The sequence below is a fragment of the Mytilus galloprovincialis genome, chromosome 5 (assembly GCF_965363235.1).
Source record: "Mytilus galloprovincialis chromosome 5, xbMytGall1.hap1.1, whole genome shotgun sequence".
In the NCBI taxonomy this organism is placed as follows: Eukaryota; Metazoa; Mollusca; class Bivalvia; order Mytilida; family Mytilidae; genus Mytilus; species Mytilus galloprovincialis.
In genome coordinates, this window is record NC_134842.1 from 9,583,315 (window position 1) to 9,600,998 (window position 17,684).

Below are 17,684 nucleotides of genomic sequence, written 5' to 3' on the forward strand. Positions count from 1 at the left end.
CCTCTGAAACTACTGAATGGATTTGGTTAAAACTTAGCATGGTTGTTCCTTAGATTATCCTGCACAAAGTGTGTGCTTTGATTTTTGATCCATCAAAAAACATGGCCGCCGTTACTTAAAATAGAACATAGGGGTCAAATGCAGTTTTTGGCTTATATCTCAAAAACGAAAGCATTAAGAGCAAATCTGACATGGAGTCAGATGTTCATTAGGTCAATATCTATCAGCCCTGAAATTTTCAGATGAATCAAACATCCAATTGTTGGGTTGCTGCCACTTAATTGGTAATTTTAAGGAAATTTTGCAGTTTTTGGTCATTATCTTGAATATTATTATAGATAAAGATAAACTGTAAACAGCAAATATGATCAGCAAAGTAAGATCTACAAATAAGTCAATTTGACCAAAATTGTCAATTGACCTCTTTAGGAGTTATTGCCCTTTAAAGACTTTTTTTCACAATTTGTTCATCATGTTGACTTACTTTAAAAAATCTTCTCTTATGAAACTGCTGTATCAATTTCAGCCAAACTTAGGCTAAATGAGTTTCAGAGTTTCAGAGTATCTAGTATAAATTTTATATTTCATTTCCTTGTATGTCAAGAAACATAGCTCCTATGGCTAAAATAGAACATAGGAGAAAATGATTTTTTTTTGTTTTTGAAGAAAATAGGACGATTTAAAGAACATTTAAATAAATTGAAAAGCCAAAATAATCATTGATGAGAGATTAAACCAAAAAAATTCAGGTGAGCGATTCAGGCTCTTGAGAGCCTCTTGTTTTTATATATCTTAAAGTATTTTAGATTTTATATTGTCATATCTCAGGTGAAGGACTGGGGCATTATAGTTTGGGTTGAAGCACTTTCTCCAAATTTATTGATTCATTCTCAATTAGAGCTTTTGAAAACAATATAATTTTTGGCATCAATGACAATGATTTTTTTTATATGTGTAAAAATACTCTGAAAAAACTATTTTAGAAAATCAGCTCACATGACAATGCATTTTAATATATGTAAGTTATATATATAAATTTTTATCAGTTTAATTTAGGCATCATCGGTCTTGTAGGTTCATGTTTCTTGGTATGCTGTTTGTTGCCAGTTGAGTCGAGTCCTCAAAACATTTGGCAGCAAAGAGTGAACAGGTCTTAGTCAGAATAACATGTCTTTGAAAGATGACAGGTCTGCTTCCTGTTAATTATCACCATGTGAACTTTTGTATTAAAAATCTTGCTCAGTATAAAAGTCTAGTACAAATCAAGAGTTCAAATTCATATTCATAACACATGGTCTCATACTGAATATTTTTATTTGCTACTGGACATTAAGCAGCAATATCATCCATCCATCTTTCAAACAAATGAGAACGTTTTTGGTTTTCTGAGGTAGGAAGAAGAGTTCAGATTGGTGCTTTCTTAGTTGTTTGAATATATGATTCTTTGTAGGGTGCTTATTTAAGAATGTCACAAAATAGATATGTTACAGATAATTAATGATAAAAATGGTATTTTTTCCCTTAAATGAAAATGAAAGTTTAGGGACAGCAAACAAACAGTATAAACGAGAGAAAAAGACATGGTGTAGTCAACACACATCTCAATAGACACGTCTCTGTATCACAAACCAAGCTTTAAAATTGTGAATTCATTAAGTATGTGCTATCAACTGTGGTATTATTTTCTTAACATTTCTGATCGATTTAAGTGGAAACATTGGCTCCATATTACTGCAACAAAACATGTTTTCAGGTAAATTAAGTAAATACCTGTGGAGGGAACAAAATAAATATAAAACTGTTTTATAATATGTTATAATAGTTTTGTACAATCTTATGTTTAAGAAATGATAGTTTTTTTTTCGGCAAATGGCTTCTACTGCATATTGTTTTATTTTTATAATTGTATTATCTTCAATGGACAAATAAATAAATGTAGTATTATAGTAGATAATTAAGCCAGCCACTAAATGCTGTTGTTCTATTATATACATTTCAGTACTATTAAATCCATAGAAGTCTGTACAAATAATTGTTCCCTGTAACATATTTGTTAGTTAATAAAAAAGTTTATTTAAGTTGCATTTCTTACCAGATAGAGCTTGTTGAAAACAATAAATAATATATATCTGTTTGGTTTATTACATATTTATGGACAATTATCGTTATAAAGAATCTCTCTGTGATACTAATATTTGCCTACCATTAGGCACATGAACCTTGCTTTTAATGTAATAGAAATAATGATATGTGGTATGATTGCCAATAAACAACTCTCTTCTAGAGACCAAATGACATAGATTTTAGCTCCTTTTGATATGGAAAACATAACACATTATTTCTTAAACAAAAATGAACATTCTATAACACATATCTTTGATTTGAAGTGAATTGATGTATACCTAATGAACATACTGTAGGACCTCACATTTTTCAGATTTTATACACTGTTTTTGAAAAACTATAATTGATTAGTTGTCCTTTGATTGGTTTAGAAGCATTTATTTACTACACGTCATGACAAGAACTACCTTTTGTTATGCATTGCATAGTAGTATATGGTCTTAAGAGTAGGAGGCATAGGTCCTGTAAAAATTCATTAAATGTAAAATATTAAGTAAAAATAATTTATTGCACATAATATATGTAAGAAACGTAAATACACATTAATTGTTTAATAATTAACAGAGTTGACGATAAAATAGAACAATTACCACATATTATGATTACAAATGTACTGTTCTAGACTCAGAGTGGATTTTAGGTAAATGCGCATAGTGTCTATTAGTTGAACATGTCTGATGCATGTCCAATCATGTTATCTTCCTGTAAATTTAATGTACATTTTATACTTATTATAGGACATAACGGACATGGGTAATACTAAAATAATTGAAAAAAATTCAAACAATTTTTTGTCAATAATCTCAGATTTTAAAGTTTGTTTTATATACATGTAGTCACAAATAGGTTAGTTGAATGTCACATAGAAACATGTTTATTGCACATCTATATTTACAATCTCAAGACTTCAGAATGAGTGTAAACTGTCATACAGATTATCAATAACCTGTGAGATCTTTACATAGATTGGCAGTATCATGTGAACGTCCTGATTTAAGATCACACAAAAGAGAACTTTTACAGTCAGTACCACATATTTCCTTGGTTGCCAACTTTTGAGAGAACCTAAAAATAAAATAAAAAAATATAGAAATTTTAATCTGAAAATTTAGTTTAGTATGTATTGTTCTTTCATGAAGAACAACCGTGTTGTGGTTGCATGAGCAACGCTACTGCTGCCATATGTGGAGCATGATATGCGTTGTTCTTTATGTACTGTTCATGTTGTTAATCGTTTTCTGTTTTTAACATGCAAGGGAGCTTCCATTTGATTTTTATGGGGGGGGGGGGGGTGCTAGGAAGGAATTTGAAAAAAATAGGCAGGACAGGAATTTTGAATTTAAAAAATAGGCAGGATGAGACACTTGCAAAAAAGAAAAAGTCAGGATGACAATTCAGGTAAAAAAAGTCAGGATAAACTAAAAAAAAAAAGGCAGGACCGAATAGAGTGAAAAATAAAAAGGCAGGACAGAGATTACAACTAAAAACAAATGCAGGACAAAATTTTTCATCCTAGCCCCCCCCCCATAAAAATCAAATGGTAGCTCCCTAATTATCTGTTTGAATATCGTTTTGGTATCTTTTCTCTCGTTTTTGAGATGATTTGGTAGTTGCTCAAAACACTCGGACACCTTATGATACACAAGGTTGTACTTGTGTTTTCTGTCATCTTGGATTGCAAATGTTTGGTTAATGATTTTAACTAGCATTATATTTTTTTTAAAAGGTATCCAATATATAAGCTTTTTTCAAATGAAATACATTTATACTATTTTACCTTGAAATAAATTGTGTACAATCACAGAAAAAGTTTAATGCATAAAAAAAATTGATCATGTTTTGTGTAAAAGAGAGGCAGAAGATCCCAAAGAGACATTCAAACTTATAAGTGGAATATAAACTGACAATGCAAACAACAGAAAAAGACCAAAAGATAAACAACAGAATGCAAAACATAACATAGAAAACAAAGACTGAGGAACACGAACCCCACTAAAAACGGGATGATCTTATGTGCTCCTTAAGGGTAAGCAGATCATGCTCCACATATTACACATATTGTGTCAGGAGCAATATTTAATCATATAATTTTATTTTGCGAAGAAGATGTACAGATACTAAATAATTATAATTTTGTTATCAACCAGAAAAGATTTCAGAGTTTTTAATTTTACTTGCTGAAAGATTTCACTCCTGGCTGAAGATTCATTCATTTCAATGTTTCAAGTTTATAGTTTTCCTACAAGTCAGAGAAAAGTGTTTTCCCTAGTAGAATTCAAATAAAACTTGTAGCTTGAAAACAAGGTAACACATACATTTAGTTCTAGTTAAGGACCAAGCTTAATGTTGATTTGTTCTTTTTTACTGATCTTCCATTCGAATCATTTATATTTTTATAACCTTACCTATAATATATCTGAAATAGTGTGTCATTAGTTTTAAACCTATTGATCAGATCATCCCAGTCTGCTGGATATAGACTTTTTAGTCCAAGATCAGCCTGAAATAAAGGAATTAAATATTCTAAAAATAAACCAATTCCCCAGTAATTGAAAAGCAGTTTTTAGCCAATATACAAAACACGACTGACCCCTAGCTTAAGAAGCACTTTGTATTTATTAGTATCAAAACTTACTTCAATACCAGATAATATATGTATTTACATTTTTTAGATGTTTTATTTTAGTATTAATGAATGGGTGTTTTTATAATTGCCCTGTTTTATGTCCAAGGTCTGTAATAATGGTCGAGGAAGTCTGTAATGGCCTGAGGCACCACCGAGGGCCATTACAGACATCCGAGGACATTTAACAGGGCCATTATAAAAACACACATTTCTATTTCTAAATACATTTATTAACCAACTGAACAAAAGTGTATGTGTTGCTGCCAACTTGATGTACTCTCTTACTCTTTTAATGACAGTTTAGTTTAAAAAAAATAATTTGTACTTCACCTTGATAAAGCTTTAAATATACCAAATATCCAAGATGTTAAGTTGAAAGAAGTTATGTTTTGAAAAACAGGAAGAACAGTGATCCCTTTATATGATTCTTTAATGAAGGTTACTTGTTACTAAATTAAATAAAATACAAAAAGATATTATACCTTTACAACTTTATATTATTACTTTTATTAAAAAAAAACTTGGCTTAATACAGACAAACTGGGCATTAATACAGAGTTATTACAGGAAAAACAGGGCCATTTAGAAAAAACAGGGCCATTACAGAAAATATGTAATTTTTTAATAAACAGTCATTTTAGGCAATAATGTACTTAGTTGGTTAATAAATTGTGATTAAGAAATGTGTTCAAAGTCGGCTCTTTTCCTATATAATTTAGACTAAAAGAATAATCATGTATTTTTTATCGATTTCAAATAGTTCATTGTTTTCTTAATTAACCTTATTGGATTTCACAATATGCGAAATTAACTCTTTCCAATCCATTATCAAAGCTATCCATTTTGTGAAATTTCCGATTTTTGCATTTTGATGGATTGTGAACTCGCAAGGTAGTGTTGCCTGTATAGGAGAATACGCCTTTTCAGTCGACGCACCCGGTATTGCTCTTTTTGAGTTGTTTCGATTCCGTCGGATTTTGTTTTAACTTGATTTGCCTTTAATTAGTTGACTTACAAACTTTGAACTTCAGTAAACTGCTATCGCAAGTGAAGAGGAAATATAAAAGAAACAATGATGTAATAATATAAATTTATATAACAGTATCCTGAGATAGTATGATTTGTACATCCAATGCCATTTAGAGGTGCGCAACCTAAAATTTGTTAAGCTATCTTAATTCTCACCTTTGCATTGTATTCAGGTTCCCACACTGGTGTATTGTCTTTATTGACTTTTGTCAAATTTAAATAATAATTCTGGTAATTTAGAGGATACTGAAAAGGAAACAAAGTTAATCAAACCTGTATCACTACTACTAGTAGTATATATATTTGTATTGAATATCGTTGTTCCGTCGATCTATTTCATCTATGCAACCTTAACATATCCTCTTTCAAAATTGAGACAACTTTTTATTCCATGAAAAATTAAGCCCAACGTAGATACATACATTCCCTATTATGAAGGAACATTTGCAATTGTAAATAAAAAAAAATGTTTTTCGCAACCAAGATGCTTACTTTGTTTTTATTGACAACACACTGGTTACATTTGGTATGCGTGTTTTTCGACGTGTTTGGAATATGCTTTATGATTTGTATGAGACATATCTCTTTCAGGGAATTATCTTCAATAATAGTAAGTAGCTATTCTTTAAATATATTCATCAACTTGAGGTTTTTGATTGCCACTTGCTATCTGCCTCTTTTAAACTGAAGCATTTTTTAAATTACTCATCAGGTGTTTGATGTAAAGCAAGTAAAACAGGAGTTAGATACCTTTAGTAAAAGGAAAGCTGAAATGTGATATCCATTATCAATCGGAAGAAGGATTACACAGTAGAAAATTAAAATAATATTATACCCATGAACTTCCATTGTAATGTCCGTCTACTTCATATATACGGAATCCTGGGTTTAAGTTAGAAAACGTAGTGACACTTCCTGGGTTATAGAGGACACTTGTTGGTCTCTTAAACTGAACTTCATCATAGAACATAGTAAACATCTCGTTATGGACATGTCCGAAAAATTGTGCGGTAACTGTACTCTCATATCTGGTCAAATAAAAACAGTTTTGTAAAGAAAAAAAACAATAAACAAGAATAAGAATTATGAACTATCAATCTTTTAATATTTACTTGTTTTTGTTTTGAACAAAAACAAACAGCACCACAGTTATATTATAATATTCTACATCGTTAGGCTGATACCTATATTTGATACAAATTTGAAAACAATACCTCAAACCTTTATAAAAGGTCAATTATCGAAAATCTAAATTCACCGAGTCGTGTATATATATATATATATATAGCGATAGCAAATAGCAGGACATGGTTCTACATTGTTGGGTATTCTATACATAAGAATCGAATAAGAAAAATGAAAATGGTTGGTCTGGAAAAGAGGTCTTTATTTGAAGTGACAAAAAATAAGCTTAAAAAAAGTAAAATCACAAAAATACTGAACTTAGAGGAAAATCTAACAGGAAAGTCCATAATCGCATGGCAAAATCAAATAACAAAACACATAAAAACGAATGGACAAGAACTGTCATATTCCTAACTTGGTACAGGCATTTTCAAATGTAGAACATGGTGGATTAAACCTGGTTTTATAGCGCTAACCCTCTCACTTTGCACTTTGATGACAGTCTCATCAAATTCCGTTATATTTACAATGATGCGTGAACTAAACAGATATAAATTAATAAATAAAATAGTCAAAATATGGGTATAGCAGTCATCATCGTGTAACAATTTTAAAAGGAACAATTTAAAAACACAAAAACATCTATCTACAAACACATTCATTGATTCGCGTGTCTGACGTAAGAAAATATTATACGTCACATAAATTTGTTTTTCAATGTATAGTAGTAAACAATTTTTAAAATTTCACATAGGCAATGTTAGCATACAGGCTTAAAAAATCAAAAGTATGTAAGAATCAATTTCAGAAATAGACCAAGATTAAAAATAGTCCAAAAGTTCTATAGAATTTATAAGAGTCCACAAATAGTTAATTCCACTACGCGATTGAATAATTTTGACGTTTGTGGTTCAACGTATTTTGTAATTCATAAAAGAAATATATTATAATGACATAAAATAGAGCAATATCATACTGACGGGATCTTTTAAAAGGTACAGAATCACTTTATTAAAATCAAAAAAATACAAAAAGTCGCATATACAAAACACACCAGCAAAAATGAATGACAATACAAACACATCGACGGGATGTATAAGTACCAAGCCACGTCAAACGGATATCACATAAATAAAGGCAACAGTAGTATACCGCTGTTCAAAACTCATAAATCCATGGACAAAAAAAAATCGGGGTAACAAACTAAAACTGAGGGAAACGGATTAAATATAAAAGGAGAAAACGACACAGCATTAAAATGTAACACACACAGAAACGGACTAAGCATTAGACAAAATCCTATGAGAATAACAAATATAACATCAAAACCAAATACATGAATTTTGGATAGATAAGTACCGTGACACGTCTTATAGTAATGCGAATTCACACTCAAAAATAAGAGAAAACAAACGACACAACGGAAACACAACGTTAAAATGTAACACATACAAAAATGAACTATAATATAACAATGGCCATATGCCTGACTTGGTACAGGACATTATTAAAGGAAAAATGGTGGGTTGAACCTGGTTTGTGGCATGCCAAACCTCCCACAATCCAACAGCAAAAGTAATATTAATAATAGAACAAAGACAAATGAAAGAACAATAAAACACGTTGTTAAGAAGATAATTAACATCAGTACGCAGAATCTATACATCAGGACCATCATGTATAATTTGTGAAGTTGACACGGAATATTTATCGACATGGTCTTGGTAGTACATTCCGATGAACTTTTTTTAGAAAAAGGACGAGACATTCTTTGACATACCCATGGTTCATCATATTTCTACTCAGACACTGATGACGTTTTACAAGCTCTTGAATATCGAATAAGTTTGGAAATATATATCCCATATGCAGGTGAAGTTGGTATATTACTACTAAGGTGGGGGAAATTTATAATTTCAAAATCAAAATCGTCTTGTTTGTCATAGATTCTAGTACTGAGATGACTGTGTAAGTCAAATTCGAGATATAAGTCTAAAAAAATATACAATCATGAATGTATAAAGGTTAAAAAAACTTGACACGAAAATATCAAAACTGAGTTGCACGAGTACCACGTACATGCAAGAGTATTATCAGGAACACGTCAAATGTGCTGGCTGATCAAAGCATGAACAATTGCAAACGATATTAAGATTATATATACGACTACAAAGCATATTACTCGACACTTTGAAATATGAATTCAAATACTCTCTGGCAAGTTTTAATGAATAGAATAAGAAATACCTGTTGATAACTTTATAGTAGTTCCAGCTCCAAGCTTTTAAGCAGCTGCCACCACCGGGGATAATATGACCAATGATATGAACCTATAAAAGAGCCATGGTAAAATTATGATAAAAACGAGGCGACAAAGGGACCCTGTTGGAAAGTGATATTGAAATAGAGAAATACGACAAGTATACAACTTTAATTTTGTTCTAAAAAAAATTTAAGGTTTTGGTCTGAAATAATATTGTAATCTACGTGTTGTTGTTCATTAAGGGTCCTTTATTCTTCGTATATTCAAAATTATTAGAGTGACTAGTGCAAAGTAATGCTGACGAGTCATGTGACTTTGATTGGCGGAAAACGAGAACCGGATCCGAATAATGCAGTAATCATTTCTCTTTAATTAAATTGGTCTATCTTAAGAAAGAGATCTTAAGAAAGAGATAAACCGTATTATGACTTTTGAACACCGATTTACTGCTGTTGCCGTTATTTAAGGTGTGTATTAAAACGTAAAATCACAATTATATACAGAACTTAGAGGAAAACTCAAAACGGAAAGTCCCTAATCGGATGGCAAAATCAAAATACCAAACACATCAAACGAATGGATCAATTTGTATCTGTTATTAGAGTTTCACTAAGCTTTAAGATTTCAATCCATTTCTTTATTATATATACATATTTTACATATATTGAACTGATACTTATTAGATGTATTACATATTGTCGTACCTTTTCTTTATTGTCCTCTGCTTTTTGTAGAACATTCATAAGCCAATTGAGTTGTCCCATGGGGTCAGTTGTATTAATCAATAACCACCTAGTGATATAGAATTCAATTTGTTGGATGTTGATTGTCTACTAGTTAAGTACATTAAAATGTATAGCTCACATGTGCAGACACGACAACGTCTATGGGTAAAAATTGTAAAACATATATTTAAAAAAAAAAAGCCAAATATTATAAATTGGAAATAAGTCAATTGAAATGATGCAAATTAACATTTTTATGAGTCCCTTAAACGTTTGTTGTTATCAATTTATTGGATTTCTCTCATAATTTATATTTTTTGTTAACAGAAACGGCGAAAACCAAACACACATAACATGTCAAATATCCTATTTGTAGTTTGTTCGTTTCCGTCAAAAAAGTAGAAGTCGTCAACTATAGGAAACAAGTTTTTAAAAAAAACCGGATTAACAAAGAAAATTGTCATTTAGACATATCATTTGAAAGTTTGTGAGTAACACAAAATCACAATCAAGTGTTCCTATCTTTGATTAAATGATTATAACAAATCGAAATAAGCATTTACAAATTCCTTAATTTTGATAAAAGACGCTAATTCGGAAATACTGTTGAACCAAATTTTGTAAAATAATCTTGCCTTAGTATTCTAATATAATTTTCAACCAAGTATTTAGACTCATATTTTACTTACCAATTCTGATTATTGCAGTAGTTCATGTTGAGTGACACAAGTCTGAGCCCCTGTTGTATCATTGTTGTATAATATCCTGCTCTACAACCAAATAAGAATCCCATGACTAGATATTTTTATGATCAAAACTATGTGAAGGTAAAAATCATAAAATATAAATGTTGAATTTACAGACACCTCAAGACTTTCAAATAAACTTTATGTTTCAATTCATTAGCTTTATTTTAAGATAAACATGTATATATGATAGTGTCAGGTTGATATATAATCAAAATAAACGAATATATTGAAAACTCAATAATAAAAATACCTTTTTATATCTTTCATGGTATCTGCAGGTAGCCAGTTTTTCCAAAGTTTTGCTGTTTCATTATACAACCAAGTTTCAGCATCGTTTCCGGTTATGTAGCTCGGTGGAAAACTGAAATCAGAGAAGCAATCATGTTTCAAAAAACGTCTTATTAGTTCATTCGTCTGGAATATACGATCCCCAGAAAGGTTTTAAGATTCCTTGATAATCATTGCAAGAAATATTTCTGTCGAAAAAAATAGAAAACAAAAATGGTGAAATATTTAACTAAAGGATACATTTTCAATGAAGGCTGTCAGATTTAAGCATGTTCTAGTTCTAGATATATATCCAAATAAACGTAATGATAGAGGATACGAAAAGCGACAAAAACTTTTCTGTATCTGAATTAATAATAATCTTAATCAGAATCGTAAACAAGAAAAAGACCGAAATTCAAGAATCACAACTATTTAGGTGTAATATACAGACAAACAAGTTTGGTGAAATTAAACGTGTTTTATCAACTCTCTAGACGTGTACGTCCTCCAATAAAAGATATTTGGAGTAAGAATTTCAACCCAATTTCGTACCTGTTGACAGGTGCACTTTCATGATTGCCCAATGTCTGGTAAATCTTTTTACTCGGAAGATAAGTTAGGAACATTTTGGCAACAAGTTCCATAGCTCCCGTAATGTCTGATCTTGACTGGTTCCAAACATTGTGAGCTGGTAGATCTCCAGTAAACACTACATAGTCAAACTACAATAAGATGGTACAACAATATGATAGGTCGAAAAATGGTTTAGTAAACATGAATGATTTATTTTTAAGGATCCAGTGAGCTTTGTAAACGCAAAACAAATCGATCTTAAAACAAGCTCGACGATAAATAACTATATAATGATTGTCAAAAGAGTGTGCCAAACTGCTACAAAGACTCAGCTGTTCTTCAATATATATAAAATGTCAAACAAGTCCAACTACAATAGGAAAGAAGCGAGGATGATACCGAGAGAATAAAAAAGTGGGAGATCAACAGACAATACTATGACTACAAACAGAGATACGACAAAACACAACAGTCCACAAATTAACACATGAAAACTTATTATTTAAGATCGAGTATCACGAACCCTACAAAAACCAAAAAGAAGTCATGTGTTATAGAGGGGTACGCAGTCCCTGTTCACAAACACCCCATCATATTGCTCTTAGAAAGTTAATGGTACAGGAAAATTGGTACCGTTAATGTCATTGAAGGATTAGGTCCGGTAAGGGCAGATTTTGGCCTACAACTAGATGAAAAATTTTGACCACTTTTTAAACGCTTAAGTGTCTACTTTAGTAGATTCAATTAGTTTATGTGAAAGATTTTGACTGATTTAGTCATTAAAGACGCTCAAATTTAATCTTTAATATTAAAAACCTTTAAAATATGCCATAATATGTCACTATTCAGATGGTTTTTGTCAAAAATTAGACTGGTCGCATCCATGTTCATCCTCAACCTTTATATATATGTTATGTGTTAACATCAAGTACAACTTCCATTTAAGACAAAACCGTCTAAAAATTAACGTATATGCTAGATAAAGGCAACAGTAGTATACCGCTGTTCAAAACTCGTAAATCGATGTACAAAAATCAAAATCGAAGTAACAAACTAAAACTGAGGGAAACGCATTTAATATAAGAGGAGGACAAAGACACAACAGTAAAATGTAACGCACACAGAAACGGACTTAGCATTAGAGAAAATCCGATGAGAATAACAAATATAACATCAAAACCAAATACATGAATTTTGGATAGAAAAGTACTAAAATTATAAAGATTTTAGTAATTAAGCATGTGTTAATGATGCTAGTACTCGATAAATGTGCATTGTATTGTCAAAAACAGCCCATATGTATGTAACAAAAGTATTCTACGTTCCAATAGATAGCTAAAGATTTAACAATTTTGTAAAACTGCTATATTTTTGGGCAAAAACTGGACCTACTATTTGCATATGGCCATGTCACAATCACGAAACAATTGTAATCAACAGTAATGGCATAAATACCTCAAAAGCCACATTCAGTAAAACATGTTTCAAAAATTGGAGAAAAATAATCTGAAGTTGCTTGTGAGGTTACATTCGATGACAATACATAAGCAGAAAACGATTCAATGCAGATATGGGCTACCTACAAGTCAGACAGACAGCAAAATAACAAAACAATAAAACAATTATTAATAAAAAGAAATATAAAACAACACTTAAGTCAAATTGAGTTTCCTTGTTGTGAATGTCTGTGACATAAGCTGAATTTAATTTACTCTACACAAACAAATGGTTTTAGATAACTTTACCTGATCTTTGATACTCCTGAGATACTCAAATAAACTTTGTAATGTAACATAAGGAAGGTCACAATCATCCAATGAACCCCATTTACCAGCAGCCTTTGCACCAGTTGCTAAAAAAAGACAAAGACAAAGACATAAAATATTTGTACTAAACATGTGAATATAAAATGCAAACTAATCGATCTGACATAAACAAGAACAAAAGCTTTAGAATATATGGCGGTAAAAGGTTTGAAAATGCATCATCAGGACAAAATACATAAAAAGAAAACATCAAGATGGCAAAAAAAAACATCTCTTATACGGATTTTCTTGATGGTAAACTTTGAAATATCGTAGATATATATATTGTATAAACAAGTGAGCCTTGAATGCCACTTTGTAACGGAAAATAGACCATGGGAAAATTGAAGAAGAAAGAGCAAGAACGAATTACTGTTGTATGTGCCTTCTCAATATGATGTAGTCTTGCTATGATTGTGCATATAGAAGAAGCAAGCTACACTTTATTGGTTGTTTATAATTTGTTTATCAAGTTTGTGTCCTTGATAAAATAGAAGTAAAAGTAAATCAAAATAAGTATTTTATTTCTCTGCTTTCATTATATATACTAACTCATCGTATCTCCTATTCTGCAGCACAGAGGTTCACCGCAATCAGCATTAGCCCCTGCCAGATACTGGCTGTCTATGTGGATATCTGTTAGGTGTAGTATCCGAAGTTTAGGAGATCCTGGCTAGTTAAAAAATAATATCCTTGTTAACATGAGAAAGGTTTTGCCGCCGCAAAATTGAAGCACATAACGAAGCAAGTTAAGTAAACAACCAGTTAATTATTTTTATTTTTCAATTAATTTTCATAAATTCTTGTTAATCATATATTTTGCTTGCTGTCTTTTTCTATTGTTTAATTTGCAGTTTCTACATAAAGAAATATATGTACTAAATACTTTATCAAATAGTCCGTTAAAAAGTCCGTTTCTATGTATGTTGGCCATTGTTTTTGGTGCAGTTCAGACGTGCTTCTGTTGTTCCATTTTTTCCTATTATAGTTTATAGTCCCTCGGTTTTAGTTTGGAACGTGGATTTGTTTTCACTTAATCGATTTATGACTTTGGAACAGCGGTATGCTTATTTTGCCTTTGTTCTGTACCATTGTGTTATATTATTTGATTTTGCCAATTGATAAAGGACTTTTCTATTTGATCTTTCCTTGGAGTTCGGTATTTTTATTGTTTGACTATTTTCTATCGGATAGTTTTTATGCATTATATTTTTTTGGTAAATCTAAATGGAAGGAAATTTCTGTATCAACAGCATAGTATTGGAAGACACATGTATGAACTAGTAGAAATTATAGATTTAGTGATTTTAAGAAAAAATTAAGAAAGGTGTTCACCTATTTTGATTTCTCCCTCAAATTACCAATTGGCGACGAATGTTTCACACATGACGTTTGGATTACAATTCACTTTTGAGAGAACGTGTTGTTTCGCTTAAAGCTGGGAACGTTTTGTGAGTGGTGTTTCACGTAATGTTTAAGTCTGAAATATTTAACCTGTCGGAGTACATGTGATTTCATTAGAGTTCTGTGATATTTTGGAGAGTGATGAACCATAAAATATACAGTCTTAACAAAGTCACCGTTAGGAGTATGTCTGGTTTCTTGGGAAATTTTGAAACATTTAGTAGAACGTGTTGTTTCGCTTAAAGCTTGAACGTTTTATGAGTGATGTTCCACATAACGTTTGGGTCTAAAACAAGTTACCTGTGGGAGTACATATGGTTTTACTGGAGGTTTTGGAACATTTGGTAGAGTGATGTTCCACATATCTTCTGGGTTGTAAGATTTCCCACAACTTTCTCCAACTACAAGACCGCATGCTTCTTCAGGAGACAATACTAATTTTTCAATTACTCCGACGAATTCATCCTGTAAATTTAACACATCTTTATATTTAGGTTGGTTCCTTCATATGTCTTCGTTTGAAAGACTATTTTCTGTTTGTTTTGTCTTGTGTGTCATTTAGTACTTTTCCACGTCTAAAGGTAAATAAGTTGAGAAAACTGTACTAGATATATAAACATGATAAAATCATATAGTCTTTCTTCTATCTCCCTTATCAGTTATTATTGTCATCATTACTAGATTTTGTGATATGACATAATTATAAAAGGACTTGGATGCATAGCTTAATATATTTTGTTTCATTTAAATATAAATTGTGTTTCGTTTAAATATAAATTTGACCATCTATGGACTTTTTTTAATGCTGAACCATTCTTTTGAAGTATAGTATGGTATATTCAAATATTAGAACAGGTATACAAGTATCCTTGCTTTTCAACGCATGTGTTCTTAGTTATGTAATAGTAATGTCTACATGACTTTTTGTATTGTTCCAACTGGTGCTTTTATGTGATGTTTTAGTATTTATGTATGTATCAATTTCTCTATATTTACTATTCAGCACTTTTACATGATCCAGAACTTTCACTTCAACATATAGTTCCGATTCATACGTAGACTGGAGTAAATGCATTGCATTTGATAATACAAAATAAATTATTTAAAAGTGCTTTTTGACGTATACAGACTTACCTTAAACATTCGAACAATACCCTGACAAACCCTTTCATCTTCAATATGAAATGTGTCACAAAGTTCAATTGCAAATTTTACTATGTCAGCTTCTGGTGCTTGCCTTCCTACTAATTCGCGTAGTCCAACCACAAATAATTTACAGACATCACACGGTATATTTTCTAGATTGCCACAAACTATTTTTATCCGAGGCTTCTGTCGTATATTTCCAGCTATAATTGAGTTCGAGTCATGTGTCGAGTCGGTACCACCCAAAAAGCGGTTGTACAATATTGGTCCAACTGACAAGAAAAATGTAGAGACTACTGCCGAAATAACAAAGAAGTATGTCTTGTCCATGGTTATAACTTATGTAACTAAACGTCTAAATTCAAAAGTAGGTTGATAGTCCAAGTGATAACATTTTATTTTATCACTGGTGTGTATATAAGGTGTTATCATAACATCACATATGACCACTTAATCGGATGACAATGTCAACCTATTACATATGTTAAACATGTTAACCTCAGATTAAAATACATGTATATACTGCGTTTGAATAAATTGAATTTCCTGGTCGAGTTTACCCCTAATCAATCGGAAACGAAACAAAGTATTTTCAATTATGTACTATATATACGTTAGATCATAAGGAAACTGTTAAAGTAAATAAACTTTCAACCTAAAAGAAATTTATTACCGTCACATGTATTCATCATATGTGTATATAGTTTATCAAATACATGTATCAAACTTATTTTGGTAAATTTATCATAATAAATATAACTCCTTTCAACCTGGCAATGATTCAAATGTATGTCACAATACATATCATAAATAAACGGAGTGTCTTACTCCAAATTTACTTCTTAAAGTTTTCTAATATAGAAATTAAGTACATCAGCACTTTTTAACGCATCGGTTCCTTTTTAGGCATGGGTGGGTGGAGAGTCTTATTTCTATTTCGTCCATTCATATACATTGTAGATTGTTTTCAAATAAAAAATAACAATTACTGGGAATAAAAAGACGTTTATATCCCTTTTTTCTTATATAAAATTTTCATTCACTAAATAACAAAACAATAGATAAAAGCATTATCAAATATATTTTCTCCTGCTTACAATTCCAAACAGCGCAAAAGTCGTTAGAAAAACTTACCAAATAGATGTAGAAAGATGTGGTACGAGTGCCAATGAGACAACTCTCCATCCAAGTGTACATTTAATAAAAGTAAATCATTATAGGTCAAGGTACGGCCTTCAACACGGAGCTTTGGCTCACATCGAACAGCAAGCTACAAAGGGCCCCAAACATTACTAGTGTAAAACCATTCAAACGTGGAAACCAACGGTCTAATCTATATATTAAAGACAAGAAACGAAAAGCACGTATTAACTACATTAACAGACGACAACTACTGTACATCAGATTCCTTTAGAGAGAACACGTAAAAGAGCAAACAGAAACGCCAGCAATCGTCAGTCAAATAAAAAGCTTAAAAACTCATTGAAAGTTTTTGAAGGAAATATGAAAAAGAAGAAAAAAGAGTTAAAAAACTTACGGATGAACAGAAAATGACACCACGAAAAAGAAAAGACAATATGATGAAGAAAGATGGATTATCTGGAAAGAAACATGTATCTATCAGAAGGAAGTTGTCTAAGGCTTATTCCATGTTCCACGATATAATGCAGGTGAGGAAAGACGGAAAATTTTAAAAACTTTTTGGGAAATTATAGACTGATAACGAAATATTGATGTGTGTCAAGTCTCAGTAAAGAAATCAAGATACACCGACGAACTAGAGCTTGAACAGTACATCAAATAAACGAAAATCAAAGAATTCATGATCAGAAAGAAAAGCTTATA

The 17,684-nt window shown here is 31.1% G+C and overlaps 1 protein-coding gene across 1 annotated transcript; it reads right to left on the reverse strand.

Moving 5' to 3' along the window:
• Positions 1-2,613: 2,613 nt before the first annotated feature.
• LOC143075097 (sphingomyelin phosphodiesterase-like) lies at positions 2,614-16,315 on the reverse strand. The gene is made up of 13 exons (XM_076250395.1): positions 15,828-16,315; positions 14,994-15,158; positions 13,842-13,962; positions 13,230-13,336; positions 11,464-11,633; positions 10,892-11,002; positions 10,582-10,662; positions 9,872-9,959; positions 9,152-9,234; positions 6,615-6,807; positions 5,936-6,025; positions 4,530-4,624; positions 2,614-3,189 (listed from the first exon to the last, which is right to left on the reverse strand). Exons 1-13 carry the CDS (start codon positions 16,167-16,169, stop codon positions 3,063-3,065), a joined length of 1,773 nt encoding a protein of 590 aa, XP_076106510.1. The 5' UTR covers positions 16,170-16,315; the 3' UTR covers positions 2,614-3,062.
• Positions 16,316-17,684: the final 1,369 nt, after the last annotated feature.

Excerpts from the sequence above, each read along its gene's own strand:
- LOC143075097 (XM_076250395.1), bottom strand. The coding sequence starts at position 16,169 with ATGGACAAGACATACTTCTTTGTTATTTCGGCAGTAGTCTCTACATTT. Across the intron at positions 15,159-15,827 it reads GTATTGTTCGAATGTTTAAG|GATGAATTCGTCGGAGTAAT; the intron begins GTAAGTCTGTAT and ends TTAAATTTACAG. Across the intron at positions 3,190-4,529 it reads CTATTTCAGATATATTATAG|GTTCTCTCAAAAGTTGGCAA; the intron begins GTAAGGTTATAA and ends TTTTATTTTTAG.